This window comes from Saccostrea cucullata, unplaced genomic scaffold (assembly GCF_032062105.1).
Source record: "Saccostrea cucullata isolate Sc308-1 unplaced genomic scaffold, CSIRO_AGI_Scuc_v1 ctg5570, whole genome shotgun sequence".
Classification (NCBI taxonomy): domain Eukaryota; kingdom Metazoa; phylum Mollusca; class Bivalvia; order Ostreida; family Ostreidae; genus Saccostrea; species Saccostrea cuccullata.
This window is the reverse complement of record NW_026929539.1, coordinates 1-14,439: the sequence shown is the minus strand read 5'-3', so window position 1 is coordinate 14,439 and position 14,439 is coordinate 1. Positions and strand designations below refer to the sequence as shown.

At 32.7% G+C, this 14,439-nt stretch overlaps 1 protein-coding gene across 1 annotated transcript; it reads left to right on the top strand.

The window, feature by feature from the left end:
* Positions 1 to 9,541: 9,541 nt before the first annotated feature.
* Positions 9,542 to 14,436, top strand: LOC134281133 (plasma alpha-L-fucosidase-like; the record flags this gene model as incomplete). The annotated part of the gene is made up of 7 exons (XM_062763600.1): positions 9,542 to 9,957; positions 12,273 to 12,379; positions 12,614 to 12,741; positions 13,193 to 13,341; positions 13,506 to 13,603; positions 13,802 to 13,934; positions 14,323 to 14,436. Coding segments are annotated over exons 1-7 (1,088 nt in total), but the record flags the coding sequence as incomplete, so codon positions are not given.
* Positions 14,437 to 14,439: the final 3 nt, after the last annotated feature.

The following is a 14,439-nucleotide window of genomic DNA, read 5'->3' as shown; positions in this document are numbered from 1 at the left end:
CCATCTGAGTAATAATAAACAATTTATTTGAAAGGAATAAAAACCTCTAAAAAAATCAAAGTTCTGGCAAAAAGGATATAATTATGATTATGGACGTATGGGACTTAATATTATATATTGCAAATGGACGCACAACAGACTTTTCAAATAAATTGGATTAAATATATGATGCTTAAATGCAAAATTGATAAAAGAAAAAGAAGTATATCCATCTTATGCACATAAAACAGTTTAATTTTAAACGCTATGACTTAATTTAACGTTTCAATCGTCAGCGTCCGGCTTACTTACGGAAGAGCATGTTCTACGTATGAACAAATTCTGGAACGAGATTAGTTATTGACAAACAGGTTAAAGAAGCAAGAATATCAGCAGTCTCGATAAAAGTAATCATCTTTTATTTACATTTACTTTGTTTGGCTCTAATAAAATTTTAAAGCATTATAAAATTACAAGTGATAAATACACATAACACACAAGAACGAATCACCAAAGTCTGTCTGGTATATGAATACAGGGACTACGCCGTTAATGTATAAACAAAGCCAAAAATTTATGTCTGTTACGACGCACTTTGAAAAATTACGCACTTTGAAAAATTTTTTCAAAGTGCGTTAAATTTGGGACCAAATCAATTATCAACGCACTTTGAAAAAATAAAATTTCTTTTCAAAGTGCGTTGATATCGACCATATTAACGCACTTTGAAAAAAAATGTATATGGCTTGGTCAATATTCTTGCAAATCTTAGTTCTGATAAATAATTGAACATGTTGGATAACTTTTCGGTGATAAGGTCACTTCAGGATGCGAAAGTGAGCGATTTATATTTTTCCATATTTTGAAAATTCTTTCTCTTTTAATTGTTTTACTGTACTTAATATTTTCCAGTTTGCATGCATTTAATGTAAACTAAAATTTATTGAAAGTTTCAACGTCACACCAGTTATGCAAATATATTTGTGTGTAGCTTAGGCATCGGTACCGGTGGGGGGGGGGGGGGGGTAGTAGTCACACAAATATTTTGCAAAGATATACATAATATGATAGGCATTAAAAATTGGGACTTACCTTGGGGAGTCCACTTTGCCGCCCAAGGCTATAGTATGTATAAGAAAAAATGAGTTGGGTAGAGAGACATTCTATATGCTCATATTCTCATTGTCTTCAATGAGGATAAATAAATGCACATAAACTACAGTAAAGACGTCGCGCACGATGTTGGTGTCAAAAAGTTAAAAATTACTATTGCGGCGGCATTTGCGCTATTTTCATAATTTTAAAACAATTCACTATATGAAAACTATATATCATTCGGTTGGTAATTGTATACTTAATACATTTTAACAAAAATATTGATAAAAAAATTCCATTTGTCAAAGATATTAATTTGAATATTCCGTCAATTACGTGAAAAACGCATGTAGACCGGTAAAAGGGGCGTCGCACACGCAATAAAAAATTGTTGATCATTTCCATAAAACACACAATACAAACATAAAATTTGGCAGAAAAATTCAGAATTTGATGTAAATGATGTAAATTCTTAAAATTTTAATGTCATTCAATCCGTATGCTCTGAACGCGTCGCTTAAAATCCAAGAAAGAGGTGTAGACGCACGTTAATCGACGAAATATGGGATACACCAAAAAAGTCTTCAGTTACTTAGAATAATAATTACATGAGCTAAATCTATTTTTAAATTACATATCAATAATCCTTTTTGTGTGTTAAGAACTATATTTTATAAAAGACTGATATTTTTGGTTGATATGCATGTTGGATTTCTGATATTCAGCCGATTTATTGTGAGGATGTTGAATAAGGTGGTGTGTCACAAAGTTTGGAGTTTCAATGTCACAAAGTTTTTAAGATTCGTAAAATGGCTAATTTTGTAATGCAGGGTGAAAAATTTATGTTGAAAATTATTTCAATTTCTACAAAATGTTGCCATGTTATTAAGGAAAAGATCTCTAGACAAATATTTAACTTGCGGTGTCTTAAAATTTAATAATAATTGCTGTTTCACATATATGTACTACATGTAGCTGTATGTCACAATTGAATTTGACGGCAAAAACGTCACATTTAAATGCTAAACTCCAGCAATAACCTTCATTTTAAGAATCATTTTTCTAATTTGGCACCAAACGACATTAAGGAAGGCCCGCACTTTTACGGATCCGGTTCTAATTTTACACATATAAAATAAAATATAAAAAAATTATGATTTTCACTTTTCTATTGATATAAATCTTTTTGATTGATTGAGAATGATTTAGCAAGTAAATATTTGTTTATTATAGTGTTATTGTGCATATGAAGCATATAATATACATTATTTATGGAAATTAAAACTTTGCATTCTGTCCATAAGACCTATATGTCATTTAGAACTTATCCAGACACAAAATTCTTAATTGCTTTTAAAGACCTAAATCTTTTTAATTTTCTTTTAAGCAAACTAACCTGAGATCTATTTTTATCGATTAAGAGCCTATATCATCCATTTAATTTTTATTATTTAAAAATTTTACATTGAATAATTGAAAAAATTGATATTTCAAAAATGGGGGGTTTACGTCTTCAAAAGACTGTTTTGTTAAAATTCTCTGGTCAATCATAATAAAGTAGATGTTTTTGTTAACATTAGATATAATTCTCAATATAGTTTTAAAGAAAAAATGGCATCTAAACATATTGGATTTTAAGAATTATAAAAAATAAAGATATTTTGAGATTTTTTTCTGAAAGGCATGGACAGATTCAACACCGATTTGTTAATGTTTTGCAGTAAAAATTTCAAATTTTCTCTAGGTAAATGAATATTTTTGATCTTCATAAGTTTTAACATAAATTTGATGTGATTTGGTGCATAACTAAGAGAAATATGATATCACACTTTTTTATGTGCAATTTTGGCTGTTGAGTTTTTAGAGGTATGTGTGCTGAGACATGTTGTATGAAAATCAATCTGCAAAGATATGTCTTTTAAGGGTGTTTTAGTAAGTTTAAGACTTGTTCAAAGTATTCAAATTGAAAAATTATCAGTTTGACAGAAAATTCTGAAAGTACGGACCTACCTTAAATACAAAATGTGCAAAATCAATACTTTATTTAGATATGACACTGAGTTGATTCTATAAAGCAGTGTTTGTTTTACAGGCGTTTTACAAAGTCAACATAAATGTCACACATTGTCCAAAATTTATAAATCTAACTATAATTGTAAAAATGTGGTAAAATAAATCATATGTATATTCATTAGAAAGAGACATATTGAAAATTAGAAGATTTTTATGAAATGTACATCTTTTCAAAAATTTATTAGTATATTCCAAAATAATTTTCAATGGAATGGTGACAAAATCCTAACAAAATATAAATCTCAACATCAATGTCACACACGTAAAAATTTGGCGTTTTATTACGCTATTACGTTCAATGCATAAAACGTATTTATAACCTTAAGCGTCCCAAATAAACTTACTCTTACTGCTGATGAGCCTGATATTGATAAAAGAAAAATGTACTAATAATGATTCATCTTAAAAATAACTTAAGGTTTTGAAAGTTGTATTTATATATATTACAGTTAAACATGTGCATTGTATATTGTAATGGTTTCGAATTTATCTCAGTTATATAAAAAGCACATCGATTTAAAATGCGATGTTAAACAAATTTTGTCATTTCTACACAGCTTTTATTAAATGAGACAAATCATGCTTCATATTTTCCACCCGCAACATGCATGCAAAAGGGCAGAGAGAGAGAGAGAGAGAGAGAGAGTTTAGACCTAAAATATCTGCATCAAAGTACGGCTACGTATAATATATATTTCCCTTTTGGATTTTTCTGAAACTAAGAGCCCTTTTCTCGCAGATTGAAACAGACACATTTTTTAGATAGACTATATGAGGAGAAACATTAGTAAAATACAGTTGATACTTTGTAAGACAGTCCATGATGATACCCGACCGGAAGAGAATTTCATTTTAATCCCGGGATCAATTAAGATTTAATCACAAACTCATAAATATCAAATAAAGCAAAGTTTATAAAAACTATTTTTTTCTTTACTCGAGACCCATTCAACAAATATTGAATAAATAACAGAATAATTTATTTGCTGTATTATATATCTATACACTGAACTACTTATGTAATTGGCGGAATTACTGGGTTTTTATTTTTTTCTTCGTAGAAAAATGTTTGCGAAAAAAGCAACGTCAAATTAATATTCTATAACCTCACGTAAAATAACGTCATTTTGACGTTACCGAAACTGACACCAACACCTTGCGCAACGTCGTAACGTTTTTGAACGATATAATTATTACAAATTGATTCTCTCAATTGCCAAAATCTAAGTCTAGAATTTTTGTTTTGCACATATTTTTAAAAAAGTGCGTTGAATGTCCACATGGTAAAAAATGTTGATGCACACTCTTAAGCACTTTTTTTTCAAAGTGCGTTGATTTTGTCCCAATTTTAACGCACTTTGAAAAAAATTTTCAAAGTGCGTAATTTTTTCAAAGTGCGTTGCCACATACGATTCATTTGTATTTCTTTGTTGCAAAAATATAGTTTATCATTTTAGTTTGACAAAATAAATAAAACTTTATCATTGTGCACTATTTTCGTTTCCGGATCAATGAAGCTGTTCCAAAGACTATTCTGTTAATTGCAACTTACATGAAGGATAAGGCGGGAATTCAAAATAGAAAAATCAAAATTGCGGAAAACATAGGGGATAACAAATGTAACTATAAGCATTGAATTATCATTTTTTGGATGATGCAGTCTCATAACTGCAATGTTGCCAGTGAGAGGAATACAACAGTAAGTTGACCAGCTCAGAAAACCAAATTGCGGAATTGTTTTCTTTCATTTTTCGTGTGAATGTAATGATTATAATAGTCTACTGTATAAATGGAGGTTTTTGTGGTTGTAAGGTGGCGATTTAAGAGATGGCAGGACGAATAACCCGCTCGTAACATGGCTCTGTTTCGCGTTAATGTCACCAACACGGTTGATTGAAAACCATTCCCAGGCCCTCTCTGACAACGAGTAACAAGTTTTTTGGGGGAAAATTTACAAGAAACTGCTTAGTTAACAGTTGTTTCCTTTTTTTCATTAATTAGGCAATTCGAAAACAGGAACTTGAACTTCCATAAACTGTTCCAAGATTGCAAGAAGTTCATATTGTCTCTAAATATTGAAAAACGATGTGCATACCTCATGTGCATCAAATAATGCAAACAGATTTGTGGAAAAACTTGCCGTCATCAAAGTGCACGTGTTTTGGGGCTTTTTAGCTTTTTCCCTACCTGACGTCATACATTTTACGGTTGAGTAATTCTGAACACTCATTTTAGTGCATAGTAACAACATTTCTCTTCTGACCAATTTTCTTAATTTTCGGTCATGCGGTCAAATTTTTTTCGAATATTATGCTACCCTGCGCTTCTTTTTCCTTTCAGTATAGCAATTCTCCCGCACAGTTAATCTTCCCATCTAAGATTAGTATTACTGTATCAAAAGGTTTCATTTCTATTAATTTTATTGACATTACTTTATAATAACTGATTATTGTTTAATAATTCTTCGGAGTTTCATCTCCTTGAGTTCCTTATCAAAGATACGTTTAAGTCCTTTAGATTAATCCATTATTAAATGTTTTTTACGCCATTTCTTAAAGGTACAGTCAAACTTATCTTAGCGGCCACCCGAAATCAACGGCCACTTGCGGTCAGCGGCCACTTTCAATTCCCCCCGACGATTTTTCCTATATATTTTAACTGGAATAAACGGCCACCTGTGTAACGCGGCCAGCGGCCACTCAAATCCTCCCCCAACAGCCTTATTGACACTGTAATAGGCGGCCGTTTCGTCACTTGTTGCGATTCTATTACGTCTTTTAAACTCATTCGCTTGGGTAATTATATCCCGATAGCCAATTTAACCCAGCTATTAATGCAATTAAACAAATTAATATTGGATACACTGAACTCTGTGTTTATGAAAAAAAAAACCTGTTAGATGAATTTGTAATTATTTTTCAAGATCGCCGATTGAAAAATGAACAGAATTTAAATACAATTGATACTTTCCTCTACCTAAAGAAATTCACACCTTTTAGATTTTGATTCCATGTAGAAACCCTAATTGCTACTCTTGTGAAAACAAAGTGCTTCATGTGGCATGATTATCTCGTGAATTTCACTATCAACAGACGATCGATAGGGATTATTCACGCTCCACTGCATATGACACCTGTGTTATGGAATGATTTTCAACTGCGTCAATACATCTCTCTGGTCAAGTGGTTTATTTTCTTTGTGTGTTTGTGTATGTTACATAGGGATTCTGATAGCTTTATAAACAATGAAATCTACCATGAATGAATGAATTCAGCAAGTAAGTTAATTGCGGATGAATTATTTTTTTTTTTTGGGGGGGGGGGTACACTGCTGACCATTTTTGAACATATGCAAGTGGAATTTTTATTGACATATTCTTATTTAAATTTCTATGATTTATTTTATTTACCACTGAAATGTATTTTTGTGTAATTTTTTTTCCTTTATAAAAAAGGATAATAACCAGGCACTGTATGTATTTCTTATTTAACTAATATATAGGAACAGAATCATGCACAAAAACGTTTTTAAAAAATTCTAATTCTTTAATATTTTTTTATTGAGCTTGAATTATTATATATACACAAAAAAGCCTTTGTTAAATTGACCTGTTTTATTATTTGATTAATTTAACTATAGTGCTTAATGTTGGTTATTCATTGCCCGGATGTCTTTTTGAGGGCAAACTGGAATAAGAGGCCACCTGTCTTAAATGGCCAGTTTCCAGACTTCCCAAAGGTGGCCTCTTAAAACAAGTTTGACAGTACTTAGACACAGATTTGAAGTTAATTTTTTCTCTATAATATTACGAATTATATATTTTAATAGCATTTCTCACAAAAATTAATTAAAAATCTTATTTCATTTAAAAGTTATTAAAACTTCAATTTTTTTGGCGGGTTTGATTGATACATCCTTGCACTTTCACAAATTTTAATTTTACTCCTAATACTTAGGAAAAGTGGCAATCTTGTTGTGTATGAATGAAAAATATTAATAGTATAATCCAGATAATTCAGAGTAGACATGTTCGAAAGCAAAACAAACACACAATATATCTTCAGTCCGTGCAGTTATGGTGAGCAGACTTTGACAATTGGACGCACCCGGTGAAATCTAAACATCAACAAAAACAGAGCTCGAGCCTTGTTTACAAAAACTGTGTACATAACACGAGTGTGATCGATTTGCACACACGACTTAGCTCGGAATGACGATACTTGTGAAGGTGTTTTGCTTTCTAACATTTCTACTCTGAATAAAATTATTTTTCTGAATTAAAGTTTTTAATATTTCTCATTAATACACAACAAGATTGCCACTTTTTTGACGGATTAAGAATAAAGTTAAAATATGTGAAAGTGCGAGGATATGTCAATCAAACCCGCCATTAAGATATATAATTCGTGATATTATACAGAAAATATTAACTTCAAATCTGTGTCCAAGTACCTTTAACCTCGATGCATTTTTTTTTTCAACCGGGGTACCGGTATACTGTATAGCCATCCCTTTTGTTACAATTACTTTTTTAAAATTGAAACTCTCAGTCTTAATTGTTTCCTATCTATGAATGTTCAATAATTTGTTGTCGTCGTTGGATTATTTGACACGCCAAACCTAATTTTTAAGCATTTACCTAAATAGGCTTCTTGTATGCAATAATTTTCTGATGGTTAAATAAAACATTCACACAACTATATTGAAATGTAAACTGCATTTGGATATTATAGAAACTAATGCTGATTTTTGTAGTAGATATACGTGATTTTTTTAAAAAAGAAAAATGCATGTATATTATAGCTTTTATTGGGGCTTTTTTTGAATCCATCAGTAAGTCAAAATTAAAGCAAGTCTGCTACTCACCTTGTCCAAGAGACACTAACTGGAGACAAAACAATGAAAGTATCGACCAGATAAGCCATAATGTCTCCATGTTTATATTGCTTTGGTGTTGATGTGCATAGAACAAGGAAGCAAGCATTTCTTTTATATGCGACAATTTTAGTATGTGACCCTTGATTTTACTTCTATTTGGGTTATCATTGAACAACAAGGATCATTTTTCAATGAGACGGGAGTCAAGTAGGAAGTAAGTTTTTAACATCAATCTGTGAATTAATCAAACGGTATCCTACTTATCATCTTCGCTAGCCAAGTGTCTCTGATCCACTACTCCTCGCACAACTCAAGGGATGGTGAGTAGAGGATCGGAGAACCGTGCAGTTTGGCTGGTGGAGAAAATCATTTCGTTTTCATTTTTATTTCCCAGTCCTGTATATTTACCTACATTTAAATTAACAATTTTTATCGAATTTTACAAAAAATATGATAATTTTATCTGCATGCACATTTTCTTTTATAAATTTATTGTTTAATTTTTCCCCTGTGATTTATATTGTCCACCGCCTTCGCCAACGCAGACATTAAACATCTCGTTCGTCTGTCAGTCTGTCAGAAAAAAAATAACCTGCTTCATACTTTTGAATGAATAAAGATAGGTTTTAATATTCTATACGTAGATAACATGTAACAAGACCTTTCCCATTACACTATGATTTTGACACCATGGCCTTGAAGTTTAACCTAATCTTAGAAAACAATGACATTAAGTAAGTGAAGTAAGTTTACTAAGTAAGTAAGTCTCCCCCCCCCTTTTTTTTTTCTTTCTTTTTTTTTTTTTTTTTTTTTTTTGCAAAAAGAGACATAATATAAAGGCATTAAACATGTAAAAGATGTGGTCGTATGTTTAGCCCCCTTTTTTCAACGAGCACGTTGTAGTTTTGTCAAAGAATGACTAAGAAAACAATAAAGTAAGTAAGTAAGTTTCCCCCCCCCCCATATTTTCTTTTTTTTTTTTTTTTCTTTTTTCTTTGCAAAAAGAGACATAATATGAAGGCATTAAACATGTAAAAGATGTGGGAGTAGGTTTAGCCCCCTTTTTGAACGGGCATTGCAGGCCTATTTTTGTCAAAGAAGCTAGGACGTGTATGTTTTTTTTTTGGGGAGGGGGGGGGGTCCTAAAAGAAGTTCGAGTCTGCACCCAAAATTTGCAGTCCTCCACCAGCAAGAAGTGGCAGGTCTCTTTTTTTTTGCACGTTAAGAAATTGTTGGTAGTTGATACTACTCCCAACTGCCCCCCCCCCCCAAGCTGGAATTGCTTTCTACGGGCCTGAAACAGAAGAACAAACAAATTAAAACTTATCCACCCAGTGCAGTTTAAGGATTCCTTTTAAGTGTTATTAGAAGCACTGTAAAAGCAGAGACCTATATACTAATATATAGGTCCCTGGTAAAAGAAAGGAGAGTTATATTTGCAAGTAAATTATCTGAATTATAATTGATAAAGACTAGGCATAGAGGTTGAAGAAAGATCAATGACCCGAATATGTTAAAGGGCGAGTTGACATGCTAACCCCTCAAATCACATGACGCTACTTTCACTTTCAAGATGAAGGTTGGCAGTCAAGGGAGTTTGGCAATATTTTTTTGTTTTGCAAGCTTTATTCTAGGAACAAATTGTCAGAAGTATCAACCAACATGGGAGAGCATCGATTCTCGACCCATACCAGCATGGTACGATGATGCGAAAGTCGGAATGTTCATCAACTGGGGTGTGTACTCGGTGCCGTCGATGCATAGCGAGTGGTTCTGGTGGTTCTGGAAAGGGGGACCCACGGCCGATGTGGTGAACTTTATGAAGAAGTTTTATCCGCCAAACTTCACATATGCAGATTTTGCCAAGCAGTTTCGCGCAGAATTTTATGATCCAAATAAATGGAAAGAAATCATTCAAGCCTCAGGTGTGAAGTAAGTATCTTTGTGTAACTAATTCTTACACATTTATTATTCTCCTTAGAGAAACGGACTGGCTTAAGACTAATTCCATTTCTTTTCACAAGCCTTCATGTCGTTATTCTTGAAAACGTGTAAAATATAGAATCTGAAACGGTGACAGCCTACACTTCAACTAATACTTTGCCTAAAATAAGTCTGATTATACGTAACAGACATGTTTTATTAACTTTTTAACATAAATAAACTCAGATGACACAAGAAAACCAACCTTTACAGATCTTTTATCCATATTTACAAGTTCTCATTTCCGGATTCAATCTAATACTTTTATCTTGTTTATACCAAATCCTCGGCAGATGCCGCTACGCTGCATTCAGTGTGTGAGGCACGAGCCACCCGAGGACCTTTATGAGTGTTGTTTTAGAGTTATTTGCTCAAAATTTAAATCCAGGATGGAGAATTTTAGAAAATGGATAAAAAATGTGTATATGTTGTTTTTCTTGTGACAGTTGTATGTATTTATGGTGAAATTGGTAATTATACCCCAAGCAACAAGTTGCGTGAGGTAAAATGTTTTTGACCCATCCGTCAGTCTGTCAGTCAATCCATCAGTCCGTCAGTCCTGTTTTTTTGTCAGTACGACTCCTCATAAACCGCTGCACAGAATTTTATCAAACTTTGCAGTTATGTAGGACACAATGTATAGATGTGCATATTACCAGGAAATTCCGATTCCTTTATTTTTTCTGGTAATTTCCACACTTTTTAACTTAGATTTTTATACCCCTCGCAAAAAGTTGAGTGAGGTATGATGTTTTTGACCCGTCAGTCAGTCAGTCAGAGTGTCAGTCATTAAGTCCGTCAGTCCTGTTTTTTTTTTTTGTCATAAACTCCTCATAAACCGCTGCACAGAAAATTGTCAAACTTCGTAGATATTTAAGACACAATGTGTAATGTGCATATTACCAGGAAATTCTGATTCCTTTATTTTTTCTGGTAATTTCCACACTTTTAACTTAGATTTTTGTCCATACCTTGAATATAGAGATGAACAGTTTGGCATCACATTTCCTTATAAACCACTGCACAGAATTTCCTCAAACTTTGCAGATGTTTAGGACACAATGTGTAGATGTGCATATTACCGGGAAATTCTGATTCCTTTATTTTTTCTTGGAATTTCCGCACTTTTCAACTTAGATTTCTGGCCAAACCTTGAATAAAGAGATGAACAGTTTGTCAGCACAACTCCTCTTAAACCGCTGCACAGAATTTCATCAAACTTTGCAGATATATAGGATATATATTGTCAAACTTTGCAGATATTTTCGTAGATTTTTGGCCATACAGTGTACCTTTAATATAGAGATGAACAGTTTATCATTGAAACTCCTTATATTGCTGCACAGAATTTCGTCAAACTTCGCAGATATTTAGGATACAATGTGTAGATGTGCATATTACCAGGAAATTCCGAATCCTTTATTTTTCTTGAAATTTCCACACTTTTCAACTTAGATTTCTGGCCATACCTTGAATAAAGAGATTATTAGTTTGTCAGCACAACTCCTCTTAAACCGCTGCACAGAATCTCATCAAACTTTGCAGATATATAGGACACAGTGTGTAGATGTGCATATTACCAGGAAATTCTGATTCCTTTATTTTTTCTTGGAATTTCTGCACTTTTCAACTTACATTTTTGGCCATACCTTGAATATAAAGATAAACAAATTGTCAGCACAACTTCTCTTAAACCACTGCACAGAATTTCGCCAAACTTTGCAGATATTTAGGACACAATGTGTAGATGTGCATATTACCAGGAAATTCCGAATCCTTTATTTTTTCTTGGAATTTCGGCACTTTTCAACTTAGATTTTAGAGATATCTTGACGATAGAGATGAACAGTTTGTCAGCGCAACTCTTCATAAACCACTGCACAGAATTTCATCAAACTTTGCAGATATGTAGGACACAATGTGTAGATGTTCATATTACCGGGAAATTCCAATTCCTTTATTTTTTCTGGGTTTTTCAGCACTTTGAGTTTTGGGGGAGCTTGGGGTATGTGAGATTGCTCACCTTTTCTTTCATTTAACACAACTTTTTTATAAAATCAAACATATTTCAGACAAAATGTAAATTGAAGTGTAGGCCTTCACCATATCTACATTTTACACGTTTTCCAGTATAACAACAACATGAAGGCTTGCAAAGATGAGTGGATGTAGACGAAAGCCTGTCAACTTCTCTAAAGAGAATAACACAAAATATGTAATACAAAAATTCTTTTGAAAGAGAACAATTATATTTTTATCCATAGATATGTTGTGTTGACATCCAAACACTGTGATGGGTTTAACATGTACCCAACCAATGTTACTTATCAGTGGAATGCCAGAGATGTCGGTCCCAAGAGAGATCTAGTGGGTAAGTAGAACTACAATGTGATTATTTTATGTCAAGTAGATTACTTTTTCCTCCATAGTGGTTGGATATTTTAAGTTTTTGTATTTCAAAGTATATTTATATAGCATGTATAGTCAATCAGATTTCAGATTAATTTGATAATTATGGTCAATAAGCCAGCAGTTCAGATTTGGACAACATACTGAATTGGTTAATGTGGTATGAAAAAAAATATCTTTAATCCCTGTTTTATAGGTCCTTTAAAAGAAGCACTGAAGGGGACAGATGTGAGATTTGGTATCTACCATGACATGATTGAATGGTTTAACCCACTATGGCTGGAAGATGTCAAGAATAACTATACAACAAATAGATTTGTTAAAGTGAGCTGATATCACTTGTTGATCATTATGCATCGACTTTCCTTATTATAAATATTTTGATTAAAATTTTAATTCGTTTTTTTTTAAGTTTAAATATGATCAAAAAACTTAACAATCTGAAACAAGTGGGATGTCCAAATACAGTGAAAACTGAAGTATCAGGTAATAACAATCTGAAGTTGATTGAGTCTCTTATTATCTGTAATACAGTACATTGACTCTTTGTGGCAAATTCAAGTTGTTCAAAATAATGAGATTTGACATACCAAAGTGAAACTATGTATGAATGTATTACTCCACAGTAAATGGACTTTGTAGGCTCAGTACACTCAGCCTGTTTATCTGTCATGTATTTACACATTCCAGAAATAGACACTGCATCTTTAATATGCATCTCTTTACAATTTGTTCCTAGACCTTTACCTTCTATAGATGTTTTACCTTTGAACAGGATTATATGCTACCTTTGATGTACGAGGTTGTCAATGCCTATGAGCCGGACGTCTTCTGGAGTGATGGTGCCTGGTTAGCTCCATCATGGCATGCTCCCAGCTGGTACTGGAATGCTACGGTGTTCTTGGCCTGGCTGTACAATAACAGGTATTTTATTATGATCAATTGAAATCAGTACAGATGGAAAATAAAAGATATTTAGATATTATTATAAAATGTGATAACTTCTTCAGAAGTTGCCACTAAACAGTTACTTGTGTGGTTCATTGCTTGATTCCCTGTAAATCAGTGGTAATCACTTTACTCTGCAGTCCCGTTAAAGATGAAGTGGTCACTAATGACAGGTGGGGGGTGGACTGTGACTGTAAACACGGGGGAGTCTGGACATGCTCCGACAGGTTCCATCCAGGTAAAAAAAAATATTATCATTAAAGAAATCACTTATTAGAGATCTATACAAAACATTTAACAATCTTAGACTGAAAAAAAAAAATCAAAAAGGATTTGTGTGACATATCAATTTCAGACATTTCATTGATATTTTTTATGTTTTTTTATGGGTGATATTTATATAATTGTGTACAATGCTCCTGGTTTGTGTGTTCAGGTCATGTTCTGCCACATAAATGGGTAAATGCCATGACATTAGATAAACTCTCATGGGGATACAGAAGGGATGCTGACCTAGGCCAGTATTATACTATAGAGGAACTTCTGGAGGAAATGATATATACTGTCAGGTGAGTTGTCCTCCAATAAAGACTATACTATCGAGAAACCCCTAGAGGAAATGATATATACTGTCAGGTGAGTATTCCTCCATTAAAGACTATACTATAGAATAGCTCAGGGAGGAAATGATATACAGTGTCAGGTGAGTACATTTGTAGTCCTTCAATAAAGACTTTAATAGAGGAAATCCAGGAAGAAATAATATACATGTACACTGTAAGGTAAGTAGACTCCACGAGAGATTTTTTAAAAATTTAATATATTTACAAAAGAAAGTTGATTGCAATAACGACCATTATTGATAGCCTATAATCAAAAGGATAATTCTTATATTATCATCATTATGATTTTGTTTTGTAAAGTAAAAAACTAGCTCTGATATAAATTCTGTTACAGTTTTGGAGGAAACATACTTATTAATGCTGCACCAACAGCATGGGGAACTTTTGACCCAATATATGAGGAAAGATTCCAACAGCTTGGTTCATGGCTCAAGGTCAATGGAGAAGCTAT